The sequence below is a fragment of the Mustelus asterias genome, chromosome 10 (assembly GCF_964213995.1).
Source record: "Mustelus asterias chromosome 10, sMusAst1.hap1.1, whole genome shotgun sequence".
NCBI classification, from domain to species: Eukaryota; Metazoa; Chordata; class Chondrichthyes; order Carcharhiniformes; family Triakidae; genus Mustelus; species Mustelus asterias.
The window spans coordinates 58540420-58560501 of record NC_135810.1 but is presented as its reverse complement, the minus strand read 5'-3'; the positions used below and the strand labels follow the sequence as shown (position 1 = coordinate 58560501).

The 20082-nt window shown below is 43.8% G+C and overlaps 1 protein-coding gene across 2 annotated transcripts in view; it reads right to left on the bottom strand.

Annotated features, from left to right (window-relative positions):
• ccdc82 (coiled-coil domain containing 82) overlaps positions 1-20082 on the bottom strand; it is a 67597-nt gene that overhangs the window by 3399 nt on the left and 44116 nt on the right. For both annotated transcript variants that reach the window (XM_078221772.1, XM_078221771.1), the window contains one exon: positions 19456-19641. In XM_078221772.1, coding sequence (XP_078077898.1) covers positions 19456-19641 — 186 coding nt within the window. The remainder of the gene's footprint in view (positions 1-19455; positions 19642-20082) is intronic.

Genomic DNA, 20082 nt, shown 5'->3' with positions numbered 1-20082 from the left:
GGAGAGAGCATTAAGACAGGCTAAAGAGATGTGTATTGTCTCCAGACAGGACAGCCAGTGAGACTCTGCAGGTCCAGGCAAACTGTGGGGATTACACATAGTGTGACATGAACCCAATATCCCGGTTGAGGCCATCCTCATGTGTGTGGAACTTGGCTATCAGTTTTTGCTCAGCGACTCTGCACCGTCGTGTGTCGTGAAGGCCGCCTTGGAGAACGCTTACCCGAATATCAGAGGCCAAATGCCTGTGACCACTGAAATGCTCCCCAACAGGAAGAGAACAGTTTTGCCTGGTGATTGTCGAGCGGTGTTCATTTATCCGTTGTCGCAGCGTCTGCATGGTTTCCCCAATGTACCATGCCTCGGGGCATCCTTTCCTGCAGCGTATCAGGTAGACAACATTGGCCGAGTTGCAAGAGTAGGTACAGTGTACCTGGTGGATGGTGCTCTTACGTGAGATGATGGCATCCGTGTCGATGATCCGGCACGTCTTGCAGAGGATGCTGTGGCAGGGCTGTGTAGTGTCGTGGTCACTGTTCTCCTGAAGGCTGGGTAGTTTGCTGCGGACAATGGTCTGTTTGAGGTTGTGCGGTTGTTTGAAGGCAAGAAGGTGTGGGGATGGCCTTGGCGAGATGTTCGTCTTCATCAATGACATGTTGAAGGCTCCGGAGGAGATGCCGTAGCTTCTCTGCTCCAGGGAAGTACTGGACGACGAAGGTTACTCTGTCCACTGTGTCCCGTGTTTGTCTTCTGAGGAGGTCGGTGTGGTTTTTCGCTGTGGCGCGTCGGTACTGTCGATCGATGAGTTGAGCGCCATATCCTGTTCTTATGAGGGCATCTTTCAGTGTCTGGAGGTGTCTGTTGCGATCCTCCTCAGCCGAGCAGATCCTGTGTCTACGGAGGGCTTGTCCATTGGGGATGGCTTCTTTAACGTGTTTAGGGTGGAAGCTGGAGAAGTGGAGCATCGTGAGGTTATCCGTGGGCTTGCGGTATAGTGAGGTGCTGAGGTGACCGTCCTTAATGGAGATGCGTGTGTCCAAGAATGCAACCAATTCTGGAGAGTAGTCCATGGTGAGTTTGATGGTGGGATGGAACTTGTTGATGTCATCATATAGTTATTTCAGTGATTGTTCACCATGAGTCCAAAAGAAGAAAATGTCATCGATGTATCTAGTGTATAGCATCGGTTGAAGGTCCTGTGCGGTGAAGAAGTCTTGTTCGAACCTGTGCATGAAGATGTTGGCATATTGAGGTGCGAATTTGGTCCCCATGGCTGTTCCGTGTATCTGGATGAAGAACTGGTTGTTGAAGGTGAAGACATTGTGGTCCAGGATGAAGCAGATGAGTTGTAAAATTGCATCTGGAAACTGGCAGTTGTCGGCGCTGAGTACTGAGGCAGTTGCAGCAATGCCATCATCGTTGGGGGTGCTGGTGTAGAGTGCTGAGACATCCATTGTGACGAGGAGTGCTCCTGGTTCAACTGCTCCATGTGTGCCGAGTTTCTGTAGGAAGTCCGTAGTGTCGCGACAAAAGCTGGGGGTTCTTTGTACAATGGGTTTCAGGATGCCCTCGACATAGCCGGAGAAGTTCTCGCACAGGGTCCCATTGCCCGATTGCCTTGATTGGTCACAGAATGTCTAACTATGAGGGGCCCTCCACCCCCATTCTGGGAAACCTGCTGGGCAGCCTTCCAAAGGCACAGGAAAGCCCTGATGCGCACACTTAATCCCTGAGCCACCACTAAATTGCAGTGGTCTCAGGGATAATGGGTGTCAACTGGCTCATCAATGACCCTAACTGACATCCCGTTGCTGTCAGCTGGGAATCCTCCATCCCCCCATCTACACTGAGACTTAACTAGGGGAGGTTTTGCCACCACAACCACCAGGAGATGAAGCAGGGCCTTTTCCACAAATAAGTGGGCCTGGTCGTCACGTTTCCCAGCACAATGGGCTGCAATCCAGTCGACACACTCTCAAAGGCAATCAGACTGAAGGAGTTAGGAAAAGAGAAACCACAAGAGGTGTTAGAAACATAAGAGAAAACTGTTTTTGGGTTAATCCCCAAGCAAAAGGCTGGTGAGACTGGAACTCATGTCCGAGGAAACAAGGGTTGTGAGAGGCTGGACACCAGGGCACTAGCAGATGGAAAAGGGAACGCCTTCCATTACTCTCAACAGATTGATTGAATATGACGTGGTTTAAAAAGACGCTGGAAAATTCACCTTGGCAAAGCAGGAGAAGGGATCCTGTTAATAGCGGGAGGAGTTGGACTTTAAACTTAATATTACACATCTGCGGACAGCATGGTACAATGTATAAATGCAGCATGGGGTTTTCTGTTTAAGAAGTTAAAGGAGGATTACCGTTTTTGTAATTTATTGTTTTAATTGTTTACTCAGTAATGTTTAGTCAATGTTCTAAACGTTTTTACAGTAGAAGCCTTAAAACCTTAATTTGGATATCTTTATCAGGGATCTCATTGTCAGAGTGATGTGTTGGATTGGGAAAATTCTCATTTGTGGCATTTCTGCTTCCATGATTCTTTCTAGCTATTTGCATTTCAGCTGTTGGTAACATTAGTGTCGGTAATTCAACTGGTATATCTCAATTCTGGATTAAAAGTTAGCTTGTGAAGAAACTTTAGGTTGCATTGGTAAGATGCTCTGCCATCAGTTTTGATGTGGTATGATCTTTGTATGTGTGCCATTCAGTAAGATTGTAGATTTTCTGTCTCTCCGCATTCTTTTTTCCTCCAACGTGGCTGTTCTTTTTGCTTGTGATTTCTGGTTTTATTTATACCATCTTTGCTACAGGCAGGAAACGTGTGGGGATTATTTAAAACTCTGCTGCCCATATCCTCATTGGCCCCAAGTTCTATTCACCTAACATTCCTGTGCTCAGTGATCTATATTTGCTCCCAGTCCACGCAAGCCTCAGTTTTAAAATTCTCATCCTTGTTTTCAAATCCCTTCACGGCCTCACCCCTCCCTATCTCTGTTAACTCCTCCAGCCTGACACCGTCTGAGATCTCAGCCCTCCTCCAATCTTGACCACTTGTGTGACACTCCATCATTGCCTCGTCTCCAAACCCTGGAATTCACTCCCTAAACCTCTCCACTTCTCTATCCTGTTGTGAGATGTTTGACTATGATTTTGGCCACTGTCCTAATATCCCCTAACATGGCTTGGAGTCAAATTTGGTTTGATAATGCTCCCCTGGAGTGCATACATTCAATTTATTGTTGTTCTTGTTGTATAATCACCGGAATGTCTCTGGTCACACTAGACTGTGAACTAAACTTCCACTTTCCCACTTGCGCCCAAAACTTGATAATATTCCTCTTTGACACAGAGGGAGGGATTTTCCGGTTGCACTCGCCCCAAGGTCGGAAAATCCCACCCGAGGTCAATGGACCTTTGCATGGTCTGACCTCACCCACTACGATTCCCGTGGCAGGTGAGAATTTCTCCCACTTCTTGCAGAAGCAAAACAGATGTAGGAGAGGAGCAAGAGAGTTTTTTAACTGTGCAGTTCTTTGTAACTATGCATCTTGTGTGCCCTTGCGCCCGCCCCCTGTGAGTCATGAGTGTTAAAAAGAAATGGCTGGAAAGGCTAAGTATGTAGCTTGAGCCTCTCTCACTGCTGACTTGAATTACATTCCACAACCTTCGGAGTCATTCTCATTCCTGATGCATGTTAGGAATTTGGATTGGGATGTTTAAGAATTGAGAATGGTCAGAAGTGCCAATGCCTGCCATCATTACAACTGTAACACTGACAGCAACTTCTGACATCTGCTTCTGATGTCTGCACCTGCGGTGTTAAACATGGAAATCCAGATCTTTCTCAGCTACTCCCTGTTTTTCACCTGGCATTAAAGCAAAATAAGTTCATAATTGTTCCTAATCAACCTCTCCGGTCTAAGAAAAGCCTATTTAATATTTGTGGAATGTCAAATGTCTCCAACTACGGCGAAGAAATTCCACAGATTGTTCAAACATTTTTTAAAAATTGGATTAAGATATTTCAACTTAGTCCCTATTTCCCTCTTTGCAAAACGATTAAAATTAAAGGATAATCAGAGCTTTGAGCTGCTTAGTTTGCTTGATGAGATCACTGCTGTTGGATGCTGGAGATCCCCTAGAGCTGGCGTCAGAATGGGATTAACATTGGAACATTGAGATCCATGCCACGGAGATTGGCAGATCTTTATGGGCAGTCTTCATCGAGGTCAACGGTGAGTGCCGTCAGGTCACCCCCATCCTCAAAATCCGGCGAAAGGCATCGGTTCTCTGCTGCGGTGGTCGATCAAACTGCAAAGGTAGGTTTGATCTGAGCTCAATATTATATTGAACTGAAGCAAACTCATACACAACTCTGCATTTCTATACAAACATTATGAATACAAAGTGTTATTTGGTCAGTCCATCTACCTCTTACAAACCTCCAACTATTGAGCTCTGGTGATTGGCTTTCTCCCAAATGGTGGGCAACCTGACAACATCAGAGGGAAGTTTAACCTGTACAAACCAAAACTTTTACTGTAACAATCCTTTTTCACAGACTACTTTATTCAATATTGTACTGTGATTTAACAATTAAGAAAGAAGAAACTTGCATTTATTCTGAGTCTTTCATGTCCTTCAGATATCCAAAATGTTTCACAGTCAATAAGTTATTGGCAATTGTAGGAAAATGCGGTAGCTGACTTGAACACAGCAAGTTTCACAAACGGTTTTAGTGTTAATGGTTGAAAGTTGAACCTTAGCAAAGACATCAGTGGAAGACCCTGCTCTAAGCATGTAAAGGGATCTTTACATTGTCTTAAATAGGCAGATGGACCTTTGTTTGGCACCTTATTTTAGTATATCATCTGAGGCTTTTAGATGAGTCACTGACTGCAGTTCAATGGTGGCACTCTTGCCTTCAAGTCGAAGGGTTGTGGGTTCAAGTGCCACTCCAGACACCTGCGCATCTAGGCTGGCATTTCACTGCAGGGACATTTCAAATAAGATATTAAACTGTGGCCTCATTTGTCCCCTGTGATGCACACAAAAGATCCCTTCGTATAATTCAAGAAGAGCAGGGAAGTTTTCACAGAATCCTGGAACAATAGTTATCCCTCAACCAATATCATTCTTAATAGATTATCTTGGAATTTGCTGTGTGCAAACTGGCTACACATTGCAGAAGTGACTCCATTATCAAAAGTACTTCATTGGCTGTGAAGTGCTGGAAGTTACAAATGTGAGCTCTTTCTTACAATTAAATTATTTTCAAACCCAGACTATGGTACACAGATATGTACTTAATCGTTATAAACTCAGTTAATTTCCCTGACCAATAAATAGCCTCCATGGTGTAGCACTGAGGAAAACAGACCTAGATGGTTCCCAGGTTTGAGATTTACTTTGTGTTGAATGAATTGGTCACTTTGTGTGGAGAAGGAGGAATACTCAGTAAGAGCTCACTGAATTGTTACTCAGTGTCCCTGCTGACATTCAAAGTTTTTAAAGTTTGTTTATTAGTGTCACGTGTAGGCTTACATTCATACTGCAATGAAGTCACTGTGAAAATCCCTTAGTCGCCATATTCTGGCACCGGTTCGGGTACACTGAGGGAGAATTTAGTGTGGTCAATGCACCTAACCAGCACGTCTTTCAGACCGTGGGAGGAAACCGGAGCACCCGGAAGAAACCCATGCAGACACGGGAGAACATTCAGACGCCGCACAGACAGTGACCCAAGCCGGGAATCGAATCCAGGTCCCTGGCACTGTGAGGCAGCAGTGCTAACCACTGTGCCGCCCAGTCAGTGCAGGCATGAACATTAAAGCTTGGCTATGATGCAGCTACTGACAAGTGCAGCAGTAAAAAGCAGCTGCTTGACTGAGGCCTGCAGGTAGGAGTGAAGTTGCAGCCTTCAACTTGACAATGCTTTTAGAGAAATACAGAAACTGATTTTGACTTCAGACAGATAATGCAATCACACTGCCTGCTCAAATCCTTCAGCAAGAAGCTGGAACCATTTTGAAGATGTGGAGATGCCGGCGTTGAACTGGGGTAAACACAGTAAGAAGTTTAACAACACCAGGTTAAAGTCCAACAGGTTTATTTGGTAGCAAAAGCCACACAAGCTTTCGGAGCCTTAAGCTCCTTCTTCAGGTGAGTGGGAATTCTGTTCACAAACAGGGCATATAAAGACACAAACTCAATTTACAGAATAATGGTTGGAATGCGAGTCTTTACAGCTAATCAAGTCTTAAAGATACAAACAATGTGAGTGGAGAGAGCATTAAGACAGGTTAAAGAGATGTGTATTGTCTCCAGACAGGACAGCCAGTGAGGCTCTGCAAGTCCAGGCAAACTGTGGGGATTACAGATAGTGTGACATGAACCCAATATCCCTGTTGAGGCCGTCCTCATGTGTGCGGAACTTGGCTATCAGTTTCTGCTCAGCGACTTGGCCAACGTTGTCTACCTGATACGCTGGAGGAAAGGATGTCCCGGGGCATGGTACATTGGGGAAACCATGCAGACGCTACGACAATGGATGAATGAACACCGCTCGACAATCACCAGGCAAGACTGTTCTCTTCCTGTGGGGGAGCACTTCAGCAGTCACGGGCATTCGGCCTCTGATATTCGGGTAAGCGTTCTCCAAAGCGGCCTTCACGACACACGACGGCGCAGAGTCGCTGAGCAAAAACTGATAGCCAAGATTCCGCACAGATGATGACGGCCTCAACCGGGATATTGGGTTCATGTCACACTATCTGTAATCCCCACAGCTGCCTGGACTTGCAGAGCTTCACTGGCTGTCCTGTCTGGAGACAATACACATCTCTTTAACCTGTCTTAATGCTCTCTCCACTCACATTGTTTGTACCTTTAAGACTTGATTAGTTGTAAGTATTCGCATTCCAACCATTATTCTGTAAATTGAGTTTGTGTCTTTATATGCCCTGTTTGTGAACAGAATTCCCACTCACCTGAAGAAGGAGCTTAAGGCTCCAAAAGCTAGTGGCTTTTGCTACCAAATAAACCTGTTGGACTTTAACCTGGTGTTGTTAAACTTCTTACCATTTTGAAGGCCAGGATTCATTTGGATAAAATGGTGAACTACAAGCAACAAACTGGGCAGCTGTCCAATCAGAGAAGGGAAGAAAGCAGAAATCCCAGTGGTTTCTTTACAGATCCAGACTAAAAGTTCCATGTTCGGAGGAGAGGGACAGGGAATGCTTATGGGTCAGCAGTAGGCTAGATGATTGATACGGGCCACAAAGTGCATTCATGCACAAAGCTTTCACCTATTATTCCCAGCGTGACTTGCAGCTGTCCTTTTAAAGATGGTTGGTTTGGCTGCTTACGACCTAATGGTACATTAAAATTTCATCAGAGTCTCACAACTGGCTCTAATTTAAAAAGAAACTTCTACCTGATGCAGCCAAATTGGGAATAGCTGTGGCGATATCGGGGGCATGAATGGGCAATAACTGCTGTACTGCCGTTTTGAGCCCACCATTGCCCTTTACTCACTGGGCACAGACAGTAAATCAGCTCCATAGCTTCATGAAATTCTCATTGGCTTTTGCAGGGCAACTATTCACCTTTCCTCGGTAAATAAATAAATGGCAGAGTTACAAATAATTCCAGATTATTAATGGTCTTATATCAAATATAAAACAGAATGAAACTGGCTTAAAGTTATGACTTTTTTGTCATGAATGCTGAACTTTACAAAGACGGTTATGCTTTAAAATTCACCTTTAACTGAAAGTAAAATGGAGAATTCCAGATAAACACCTCAGCTTGCACGTCATTCAGTTGCCATGGGAAGAGCAAATCAAACAGAAAGCCATTGAAGTGGGGTGGCAGTTTTAACACCTTCTCACTGTATCTCACAGAAAAAAGGATGGCTGCTGTTTGAGATGCAGAAATCAGAAGCTACTGCTATGGGAAGCAGGATGAACAGGTTTTGGGTTAACACCCAAGCAGGATACTGGTGAGCATTTGGTTTCTGTTCAATGGAAAGGAAACAAAATACACAGGGCTCACGAAAATTTAAGAAATGGAGAGTTGTCAAGGTGTGCCTTGTTGATGGTAATCATAGCTGAGAAAACTAAGGCTAAGTAGAACGGCTGAAGAACACTGGAAGTTTTGACCTAGTGTGGTGAGGGGAAGTGAACTGGGATCGTTTGTGGGACCATTCCTGTAATCCAGAAATGAAGTGTTGTATTGACGTATCATTAAACAGATTTTGGTTGTTAGTTAGTGAATGCTTTTTCTTCCATTTGATGTTATAGTTGTCTGGTAATTAATGTTTTATCTATGCTGATTTGAGTTTGTTTGTTACAGCAAAAGTTTTAAAAAGTGAAATCTTGCCCACTGGTTTATTTCCATTAATCGTTTGGGAAACTTCCCTCTATTTAAAAGCTTTTGGTCCTTAAGGGGATGATAACATGATCCAAATGTTGGAATTGTGAAGAAAAAGAATGCACTCTCCTTTAACAGCCACAGCAACTATTCAAACTGTCCTGTTTGGAAATTTGTAAACAATTCTCAGGGTTTACTCTGTTAATTTATGTTGCAGTTCATAAAACAACATTAGCTCTTGAAGGAACATTTTACAAACGTGTTTCTCAAGATAGCTTTTTTTAAATTCAAGGGTTGTGGGCATTACTGGCTAGGCCAGTATTTATTGCCCATACAGAATTGCCCTTGAGAAGGTGGTGGTCAGTTGCCTTCTTGAACTGCTGTAGTCTATGTGGTGCAGGTACACCCACAGTGCTGTTAGGGAGTTCCAGGATATTGACCCAGTGACAGTGAAGGAACCATAGAATCCCTACAGTGCAGAAGGAGGCCATTTGGCCCATCAGGCCTGCACCAACTCTCTGAAAGAGCAAGCCCACTCCCTGCCCTATCCCCATAACCCCACTCATTTGCCATGGCTAATCCACCTAACCTACACATTTTGGAACACTAAGGGCCAATTTAGCATGGCCAATCCTCCTAATCTTTACACCTTTGGACTGTGGGAGGAAACTGGAACACCCGGGGGAAACCACGCAGGCAGGAGGCGAACGTGCAAACTCACACAGACAGTCGCCCAAGGCCAGAATCGAACCCGGGCCCCTGGCACTGTGAGACAGCAGTGCTGACCTTTTTGCCCGCATGCTGCCCCGGCGATATATCTCCAAGTCAGGATGGTAAATGGCTTGGAGTGGTGGTGTTTCCATGCGTCTGCTGCCCTTCTCCTTCTAGATGGCAGTGATTGTGGGTTTGGAAAGTGTTGCCTAACTGAAGGGTAAAAGCTAAATGATATGTAATAGCAGTTGTCTAGGAGATTATTTACCCTGCTAAAAAGACATGCAGCTTTTATACCACTCCCCTCCTTTTTTTCTCTTTACTAGTCATCAAGAATGTGAATCATTTAATAGGACCCTCCTGCTCAGTACGGTTTTAGAGCAAACCATATGGCACCTTCATTCGCTGGGGTATTGGAGAAGTCAATTCAGTTTCAATGGCTTTTGAAATTATTGTATTTTACAATATTCACAGTGCACCTTTATCCAGTGGATATGGAACTGATCATTTTCATTCAATTGCCAGGAGGTGCCAAGGACTGCCAGTGGAAATTTGCTAATGATTCCACTTTCCCCAGTTGGTAGATGTCTTGCCTGTGTTCAGTGCCAGATCAAAATGTGAGAGATCAGAAACTCAAATGGGGCAAAAGCTTGAATCTGCATTTACTGTACTGTATATTAACAGGTCATGGTGCGGCAATGGAAGCACTGTTTGTGAATAGTTATTTTGGACATGTTGGCTGGGAGTTTCCACTTCCACACTTCCCATTAAAGTTTCTACGATTCTATGAAATGGCCAGAAAGTCACAGGCTGATGAGTTGAGAATAGATTATGTGCGAGATAAGTCAGAGAAAGAGTTTAATTGGGCTTTAAACTGGACCCTGTTTAGAAAAAGCCTAAAACTCCAAACATCCTCGAGACAAACTGAATAAACAATTTGTTTTGAGGTAAAACAAATATACTTCAAGCACCAATGTTCAACTTACATGCCATTTGTAAAAGGAACAAATCAGTCAAGCAAATTGGATATCAGACTGAAACTTGCTAAACAATAGAACAAAACATGCTCATACCTGACCCCCTTCATAAGCCATTTGACCCTCTGACTCTGTTAAGGATCTCCAATATTTTTGGAATAAAACGGTGAATAATCGTTTCATTGCTGACAGTGATTGGTACTGTTCTGAAAGACCATTTGCTCATGAGTTCAGCTGGAACCAAATCATTTGAACACACATGATTTTTCTGGGACCGCTGTCCTTTTAAAAATTATTCATTCGTGGGACATGGGCGTCGCTGGCTGGCCAGCATTTATTGCCCATCCCTAGCTACCCTCGATCAGAGGGCCATTGAGAGTCCATCACATTGCTGTGCCTCTCGAGTTACATGTAAGCCAGACCAGGTAAGGACGGCAGATTTCCTTCCCTAAAGGACATTAATGAACCAGATAGGTTTTTCCGACAATTGGCAATGGCCATCAGTAGGTTCTTAATTCCAGATTTTAAAAAAAATTGAATCCAAATTTCACCATCTGTCGTGGCAAGATTTGAACCTGGGTCCCCAGAACGTTAGCTGAGTTTCTGGATTAATAGTCTAATGATAATACCATCACCTCCCCCTACAAATGATCAAGTTCTATTAGATAGCAGGAAGCATTGGAACAAGCTTTAAAAAGAAGCCAGAGTTAATTCCAATTGATTGCGGTGTCTGACAAACTAGACACAACAAATGATTGAAACAGTTGAGAAATGTGGTGAATCTCTCAGTCTTCTCTCTTAGCAAGAAAGCAAATGTACATTCCCAATACCAAATTAAATATTATCATTTTGGAAAACAATTTTCCAAGCCTATGTTCCAGTTTGATTCATCCTTAGAGTATTCTGTGTTCTGACTGCACAAATACAAATCTTTAAATTATATTTTGGATTACCAAAGTGGCAAATCCCTAATTAGACTTAATCTTTTAATCCATTTTCAGACCTGCGCCTACCTAAATGTTGCTTAAAACACCATTTCCACCTAAAGCCACAAATCATTAGCAATTGTAAAACTTTCCTACTGCTTCTTTAAATTCCACACTTTATTTCTGGCTCTAGTTTTAGAAAAGAAACCCAAATTCTTCAGTTAAAAAAGGAAACAAAATATGCTTATGGGATGCTTATTTTGTCAATTCACTTTAAAAGTGGTTTGACGTCACAGTTTCTCAGTCTATGAAAATAATGTGCTCTATTACAACAATAGGGGACAATGGTACAGTGGTTAGCATTGCTGCCTGACAGGGTTTGATTCCCGGCTTGAGTCATTGTCTGTGCAGAGTCTGCACGTTCTCCTTGTGTCAGCGTGGGTTTCCTCTGGGTGCTCCGGTTTCCTCCCACAATACAAAAGATTAGGTGCACTGGCTATGCTAAATTCTCCCTCCGTATACCCGAACAGGGCTGGAGTGTGGCAAATAGGGGATTTTCACAGTGGCTTCATTGCAGTGTTAAAGTAAGCCTACTTGTGACAATAATAAGTAAACCTAAAGCTTATCTGTCCTTTTTGTTTGCTGTGGAAGGTTTCAAAAAGCTAGAAAAACAGCCTCTTTAAAACTGGGAGGTCAATGGTTCAGGCCTTTTTTTTCTGAAAAATGGGTAATTAAAAATATGAGATTCAAAATGTAATTTTATGGATAGTTAACAACATATCTATACACTACTCCCTTCCTCTAATATAGTCTTAGTGTGATTGCTTAGCATTGGAGGGAGGGTCAGTTGTACAGTTGTCCAGGTGTTAGAGTAGGATTTAATTTGCCTAATATTTAACTCAGAATTGGAGACTTTCTCAGAGATTTCTGGGGAACGGGGAATAGCCCATCGGAAGTTCAAACTTCTTGGGCAATTCCCACGGAGACATTTGTGTTGGGGCTTCCGAGGGGTCTTGTCGTCTATCTTGGGGGATATGTCCGGGCTCCAACGATCTGAAGACGGGAAGATCTGGACCAATTTTAGTATCAGTTCTAAAGCCCACATTCCTGTGGCAGTAATTAATGAACAAGTGAGAAAACACCGCCTCAAAAAAAGCCAAAAAATTACAGCTGCAACATCTTTTTAGTGAGTTTTGAGCAGGTTTGCTCCTTGCACTGTCATGCCACCGAGCAAATATTGCTGCATCACACTGCAAAAAAACTACAAAATGCAAGCAGGAGCCATGTAGCAGCCACATTTCTATAGTTGGAACCCCAAGTGCAATATCATTTCACCGGTGGAATTATGATGTTGTAATTTAAAGCTTATTTCTTATTGTCACAAGGAGGCTTACATTAACACTGCAATGAAGTTACTGTGAAAATCCCCTCGTCGTCACACTCTGGCGCCTGTTTGGGTACACTGAGGGAGAGTTTAGCATGGCCAATGCACCTAACCAGCACATCTTTCGGACTGTGGGAGGAAACCTGAGCACCCGAAAGAAACCCACGCAGACACGGGGAGAACATGCAGATTCCACACAGACAATGACCTAAGCCGGGAATCGAACCTGGGTCCCTGGCGCTGTGAGGCTAACCACTGTGCCACCTGCTCTGTAAGATACCTTTCAGCAATGATACTGCCTCTCAAAACAGAATTCAAAGAGAAAAGCCTAATGCACAAGGGAGACGCAAATTCATGGCATTGTTCCCAACAAATGACAATATTGAGAGTTGAGCACAGGGAAAGAGGAAGTTTAACAGATGGTGTAATTGCGGAAGTTATGTCTTCTAAGATAACCATAAGTGATAATGGTTACATTCAATATCATTTGTATGGCCTGGGAGCTGTGGGACAACAGCTGTTGGATTAAACATGCTGCCAGTGTTGTAAAAAATAAACCCTTCACTATTTTTCAGAACAATGTGTGGATTTATTGCATTGGCTGGTATTGCGCTTGAAGAAATATGTGTTGGTTCTTTTTTTCTAAAAGGTCAAACGATTGAAGCTGAGCTTTGCTACCTGCTACTGAGTTTCCAAGCTAGCTAAATATGTTTATGCTGTTTTTTTCGCACTCTTTCTGAATGTCTTTCCTCTCATAGCTCAGCCATACTATTTAAACTGTCTTTATAGTGCTCAAAACCCAGGCTCCATCTCAATCCCAAGGCATTATTTTGAAGAGGAATTAAAGTTTCCCAGGTGTCACAGTCAATTGATTCTTCAATAAATGTCATGATGAAAACAGATTATCTCGTCATTGGAGCATTATTGGGACATGCAGCACAAAATGGCTGCTGCATTCCAAAGTACAACCATCGCTGCTCTTCACAAGTACGGAGTGTCTTGCCAGGTCATTGCTTTGCATCCAGAGTCACATGTTGACCAGACTTGATAAGGATGGCAGATTTCCCTCCCTAAAGCACATTAGTAGACCAGGCACGGCGAAACAGTGGTTAGCACTGCTGCCTCACAGTGCCAGGCACCCGGATTCGATTCCGAGCTAGGGGTCACTGTCTGTGTGGAGTTTACATGTTCCTACCGTGTCTGTGTGGGTTTCCTCCGGGTGCTCCGGTTTCCTCCCACAGTCCAAAGATGTGCGGGTTAGGTTGATTGGCCATGCTCAATTGACCCTAGTGTCAGGGGAGCCAGCAGGGGAAATACGTGGGGTTAAGGTGATAAGGCCTGGATAGGATTGTTGTCGGTACAGGCCCGATGGGCTGAATGGCCTCCCTCTGCACTGTAGGGATTCTGTGATTCTATGAGATAGGTCTTTACAACAATCAACATTGGTTTGGTTTTGCGGTCACCAATAGTGAGAGTAGCTTTTAATTCCAGATTTATTAATTGAATTTTAAATTCCACCAACAGTCATGGTGGAACACCTGTCACCAGAATAATAGCCTGGACCTCTGGATTACTTGTCCAGTGACATTACCACTACACCACTGCCTTCCCCTTCTTCCATCATGTAAGTGATAAGTGGATAGCAAGGGGCAAGCTAGGGTCCATTAGGGGCAAAAAGATGATGTATGTGTAGAGGCACAGGACAAGGTCAATGTACTTATTGAGTACTTTCTATCAATGTTTGCTAAGGAAGTGGATGCTGACAAAATATTAGTTAAAGTGAAAATAGTGGAGGAAATGAATGGGATAGAAATTGAGAGGTAGGATATACTGAAAAGGCTGGCTATGCTTGGATTGGATAAGTCACCTATTCCAGGTGATTTGCATTCCAGGCTGTTAAAGGACGTGGGGGTGGAATTAGTGAAAGGGTTTGCACAATCTTCCCTAGATACACAGAAAAGTGCCAATTGTAATTCTCTCATTCAAGAAAATGTATAAGGATATTCGTATTAACTACAGGTTTTTCAGTTTAACATCAGTGGTGGGTAAGCTTTTAAAAACAATTTGAAACACCTCAAACTGCTCCAATAAAGTCAAAAAGAAAATAAAACGGGACTGACCATCTGGCATCGACCTAGGCACTGGAAAAGACAACAACGATCTCAGCCCTGTTGATCCTGCAAGGTCCTCTTTACTAACATCTGGGGCTTGTGCCAAAATTGGGAGAACTGTCTCACAGTCTAGCCATGCAACCACCTGACATAGTCATATTGGGAAGAGTGTCCTGCAATCAGCATCACAGTGAAGCAGTCTGGAAATCTGCTGATTGGTAAGTAGGAACTGGTGTGTATCTATTCCACCATTTGATAGTAGAGTAAGAATACAGGTAAGGTCTGTGGTTACATAGTCAGCATCTGGACTGGAAGAAGGTCCTTAGAGCTTTAATATTCTCAAACGTGGAAGCAGTAAGGGGAGTGATGTGAGGGCAAGCCATAGCGGGACAGCTAGACCACATGGAATTCTCCTCCTGTGCTATGTGGGAAGCTCGGGTCACTTCCAGTGTCCAGGAGAACATGTGTGCAGGAAGTATCTCCAGCTGCAGCTACTGGGAATCCATGTACTGGAGTGGGAGTGGCGGCGGCTGGAGTCAGACTGGAGCATCTGTGAGGCTGAGATTTTCGTCGATAGCACGTTTAGAGAGGTTAAGACTGCACAGGCAGAAAGCAATGGGTTAATGCCAGGCAGAGCAGAGGCGAGCAGGTAGTGCAGGTACCCCCTGGGGCCATAACCCTCTCATACAGATATGCTGCTTTGCATACTGTTGGGGTAATGACTTCTCAGGGGAATGCAGTGAAAAGCTAGTTCGTGACATCATGGGTGGCTCAAATGCACAGGTAAGGAGGGGTAGGGGATTCAATTGCAAGGGGAATAGAAAGACATTTTGTGGCCACAGAAGTGATTCCAGGATGGTATATTGCCTCCCTTGTGCGAGGATCCAGAATGTCACAGAGCGGCTGCAGAACATTTTGGAGTGGGAGGGTGAAGAGCCAGTGGCCGTGGCACACATTGGTACAAATGACATAGTTAAAAAAGAGATGAGGTCCTGAAAGCTGAATCCAGGGAGTTAGGTGATAAATTAAGAAGCAGGACCTCTAAAGTAGTAATCTCAGGATTACTCCCAGTGCCACGCGCTAGCCAGAGCAAAAAAATGAAGATAGGTAGGATCAATGTGTAGGTGGAGGGTGGTGTAGGAGGATGGGTTTCAGATTCCTGAGGCATTTGGACAGGTTCTCGGGGGGGGATTGTGCTCTGTACAAATTGGATGGGTTACACCCCACCAGGACTGGGACCAATATCCATGCTGGGGAGTTTGCTAGTGCTGTCGAGGAGGCTTTAAACTGGTATGGCAGGGGGATGGGTATCTGAGCAGGGTGTTGGAGGAGATGGAAACTGGGTTAAAAACAAAGGCATAAAAAGTGAAAGCAGAAGAGGAAAACACGGAAATAAAAGTTTAATAATGACCACGAAACCACTGTCGATTGTCGTAAAAACCCACCTGGTTCAGGAATGTTCTTTAAGAAAGAAAATCTGATGTCCTTATCTGGTCTGGCCTACAACTGACTCAAGATCCACAGCAATGTAGTTGACTCTTAAATGCCCTCTGAAATGATCTAGCAAGCTACTCAGTTCAAAGGCAATTAGGGAAGGGCAATAAATGCTGGTCCAACCAGCCATGTCCATATTCCCTGAACAAATAAAAAACACAAACAGTGGCTGTATCCCCGATCTAAAACTGCTTTGTATGAATGAGAACATAAGTAGCAGGAGTATGCCATTTAACCACTCAAGCCTGCTTCGCCATTCAGTAAGATCATCATACGATCATAAGATTGTTAAAAATAGGAGCAGGAATGAACCATTTAGTTCCTCATGCCTTACTCACCATTCAATAAGATCATGGTTAAACTATTGTAGTCTTAATTCAACTTTCCTGCCGGCACCTATAATCTTTGACTCCCCATTCAATCAAAAACATCTCTATTGTTTCGAATTCTGCCTGAAGTATATCAATGATGAAGTCTGTTCTCTGGGGTACTCACTGCTGAATCCCTAGTACTGGTGTCAATGCCCAGTGAATTGAAAACCATTTCTCCCACACCAATCTTAGAGCAACGTTACCAACTCTCTAATGTTATTTACCCTAAACCAATTTGCTTGTGGCTCAGGCAATAATCCACAGATTACCTATTACCTTTGTGGATCTGGTTTTTCATTCAGCCCCTAGCTACTCATACCTTCTCAGCAGCACCTCTTACTTAGTCCTACCTAAGTTGTTGGTACCTACCTGGACCACAACAACTGACCCTCTGACAACCGCATTCCTTTTTACTCCCACCATCTGAATGCTGAACCCCAAACGGCTCGGGTGCTGTGGTCAGTTTGCTCCTCCTCCCTGCAGTCCCTCATCTCATCCACACAGGCTGAAGAACATCTTAAACAAGTGAGGCTCCTTTTTGGATCCCCATATGAGGCTCCATAACTGCCTCACTTGCAGTCATATCCTCCTGGTGACTATGGATTAAATCTGATGCACTTACTCTAAGAGGTGTGATAACTTCCAGGAACAAAGTGTCTGGATAACTTTCTTTCTCCATGATCATCGCAGTGTCCGAAGCTCAGACTCCAGCTCATCAACTCTGAGCCAAAGTTGCTCATGCTGCATCGCTTGACGCAGATGTGGTTGCTGTTGATCACACTGGTGTCCACCAGCACCCACACACTACAGCTGCAATACGTCACCCGCCCTGCCACCTGTATCGTATTTTGTTTAACTAATTAGGGTATCGAGTTTACAAATACCTTTCAAAAATAATTTCATTGAGTCCCTACAGTGCAGAAGGAGGCCATTTGGCCCATCAGGCTTACACCAACAACAATCCTACCCTATTCCCATAACACCACTTAGGAACATAAGAACTAGGAACAGGAGTAGGCCATCTGGCCCCTCGAGCCTGCTCCGCCATTCAATAAGATCATGGCTGATCTTTTTGTGGACTCAGCTCCACTTATCCGCCCGCTCACCATAACCCTTAATTCTTTTACTGTTCAAAAATAATCTATCCTTGCCTTAAAAACATTCAATGCGATAGCCTCAACTGCTTCACTGGGCAGGGAATTCCACAGATTCACAACCCTTTGTGTGAAGAAGTTCCTCCTCAGCTCCCCTTATTTTGAGGCTATGCCCTCTAGTTCTAGTTTCAGCCGCCAGTGGAAACAACTTCCCTGCTTCTATCTTATCTATTCCCTTCGTAATCTTATATGTTTCGATAAGATCTCCCCTCATTCTTCTGAATTTCAATGAGTATAGCCCCAGTCTACTCAGTCTCTCCTCATAAGCCAACACTCTCAACTCCAGAATCAACCTAGTGAATCTCCTCTGCACCCCGTCCAGTGCCAGTACTTCCTTTCTCAAGTAAGGAGACCAAAACTATACACAGTACTCCAGGTGTGGCCTCACCAGCACCTTATACAGCTGCAACATAATCTCGCTGTTTTTAAACTCCATCCTTCTAGCAATGAAGGACAAAATTTCATTTGCCTTCTTAATTACCTGCTGCACCTGCAAACCAACTCCTGGAGATTCCTGCACAAAGACACCCAGGTCCCTCTGCACAGCAGCATGCTGCAATTTTTTACCATTTAAATAATAGTCCATTTTGCAGTTATTCCTACCAAAATGGATGACCTCACATTTACCAAAATTGTACTCCATCCGCCAGACCCTCGCCCACTCATTTAGATTATCTATATCCCTTTGCAGACTTTCAGCATCCTCTGCACCACTTTGCTCTTCCACCCACCTTCGTGTCATCTGCAAATTTTGACACACTACACTTGGTTCCCAACTCCAAATCATCTATGTAAATCGTAAATAATTGCGGTCCCAACATTGATCCCTGAGGCACACCAGTAGTCACTGATCGCCAACCAGAAAAACACCCATTTACCCCCACTCTTTGCTTTCTGTTAGTTAACCAATCCTCTATCCATGCTAATACATTAACTGTAACACTGTGCACCTTTATCTTATCATAGAAATCATAGAAACCCTACAGTACAGAAAGAGGCCATTCGACCCATCGAGTCTGCACCGACCACAATCCCACCCAGGCCCTACCCCCATATCCCTACATATTTTACCCACTAATCCCTCTAACCTATGCATCTCAGGACACTAAGGGGCAATTTTAGCATGGCCAATCAACCTAACCCGCACATCTTTGGATTGTGGGTGGAAACCAGAGCACCCGGAGGAAACCCACACAGACACGAGGAGAATGTGCAAACTCCACACAGACAGTGACCCAAGCCGGGAATCGAACCCAGGTCCCTGGAGCTGTGAAGCAGCAGTGCTAACCACTGTGCTACCATGCTGCCCAATCTTATGTAGCAGTCTTTGGTGTGGTACCTTGTCAAATGCCTTCTGGAAATCCAGATACACCACATCCACAGGTTCCCCATTGTCCACTGCACACATAATGTTCTCAAAGAATTCCACCAAATTAGTCAAACATGACCTGCCTTTCATGAACCCATTTATTTATCCTACTAATCCCCCTGGCACTAAGGGTCAATTTAGCATGGCCAATCAACCTAACCCGTACATCTTTGGACTGTGGAAGGAAACCGGAGCATCCGGAGGAAACCCACGGGGAGAATGTACAAACTACACACAAACAGCCACCCAAGACGGGAATCAAACCCAGGTCCCTGGTGCTGTGAGGCAGCAATGCTAACCACTGTGCCACCATGCTGCCCCTGTAGTTGCATTAAGTTGTTTTAACTAGTTAAGCTATAAATTTAATTCAGCGTGCTACTAATTTAAATGACTGCCCCAGTTTAAAGATAAAAGAAACCAACTCACCAACTAATCATCTTCTTGCCTATCTAATTAATGCCTCTGGATTTACAATCTTATTACTGTTATTAATTCATTTACTGTTTTACTTACTCAGATTGAATTTTTAATTTCCCAGTAGAATAAATTAACAACATGCCACATTTCAGGGAAAGCTTACCTCTTCAATCCAGGCTTGTTCTTCCAGACGCTCATAGATCCTATTGACAGTGTCTTTCACATTTTCATCCTGGTTATCATTACTCTGCGCAATGGAACGGCACTGCTGATACAGGTTGTATTTAAAATGTTTTAGACTGTGGTACACTTCTGTCCTCTCTGCACACACTCTGCCAACCACCATCACCTAGAATGTTTTGAACAAAATAGAAAATTGATGAGTTGAACATGCATCAAGTGCACAGCATTTCAATATGAATTCATTTATTTGTAAATCAAAGAGAGGGTTTCATTATTAACAACTCTTTCAAGGTCAAAAATATGGCAAGGATTAATTTGAATAAATTTGATATTTTTAAAATACTGTTGTTTTCTTAAATGATATTGTTTAAGCAGTAGATGCTATATCTCCCAAAGGCTACTCTGGTAAAGCGAGTGTGCAACTGATCCATACAGACAAGGTTTTTGGTTCAATATTTGATCTGTAAGAAATAAGATGCCCTCAGCAAACCTTAGCTCGATGGGAAAACATCAGCCAGCTCCTCATCACTCCAGTGGCCCCTACTGGCCATTGTTTCCAAGAGGCTGTTGCTTGGAGCTCCCCCCTCCCAAGGCAGTTAAATAGCTT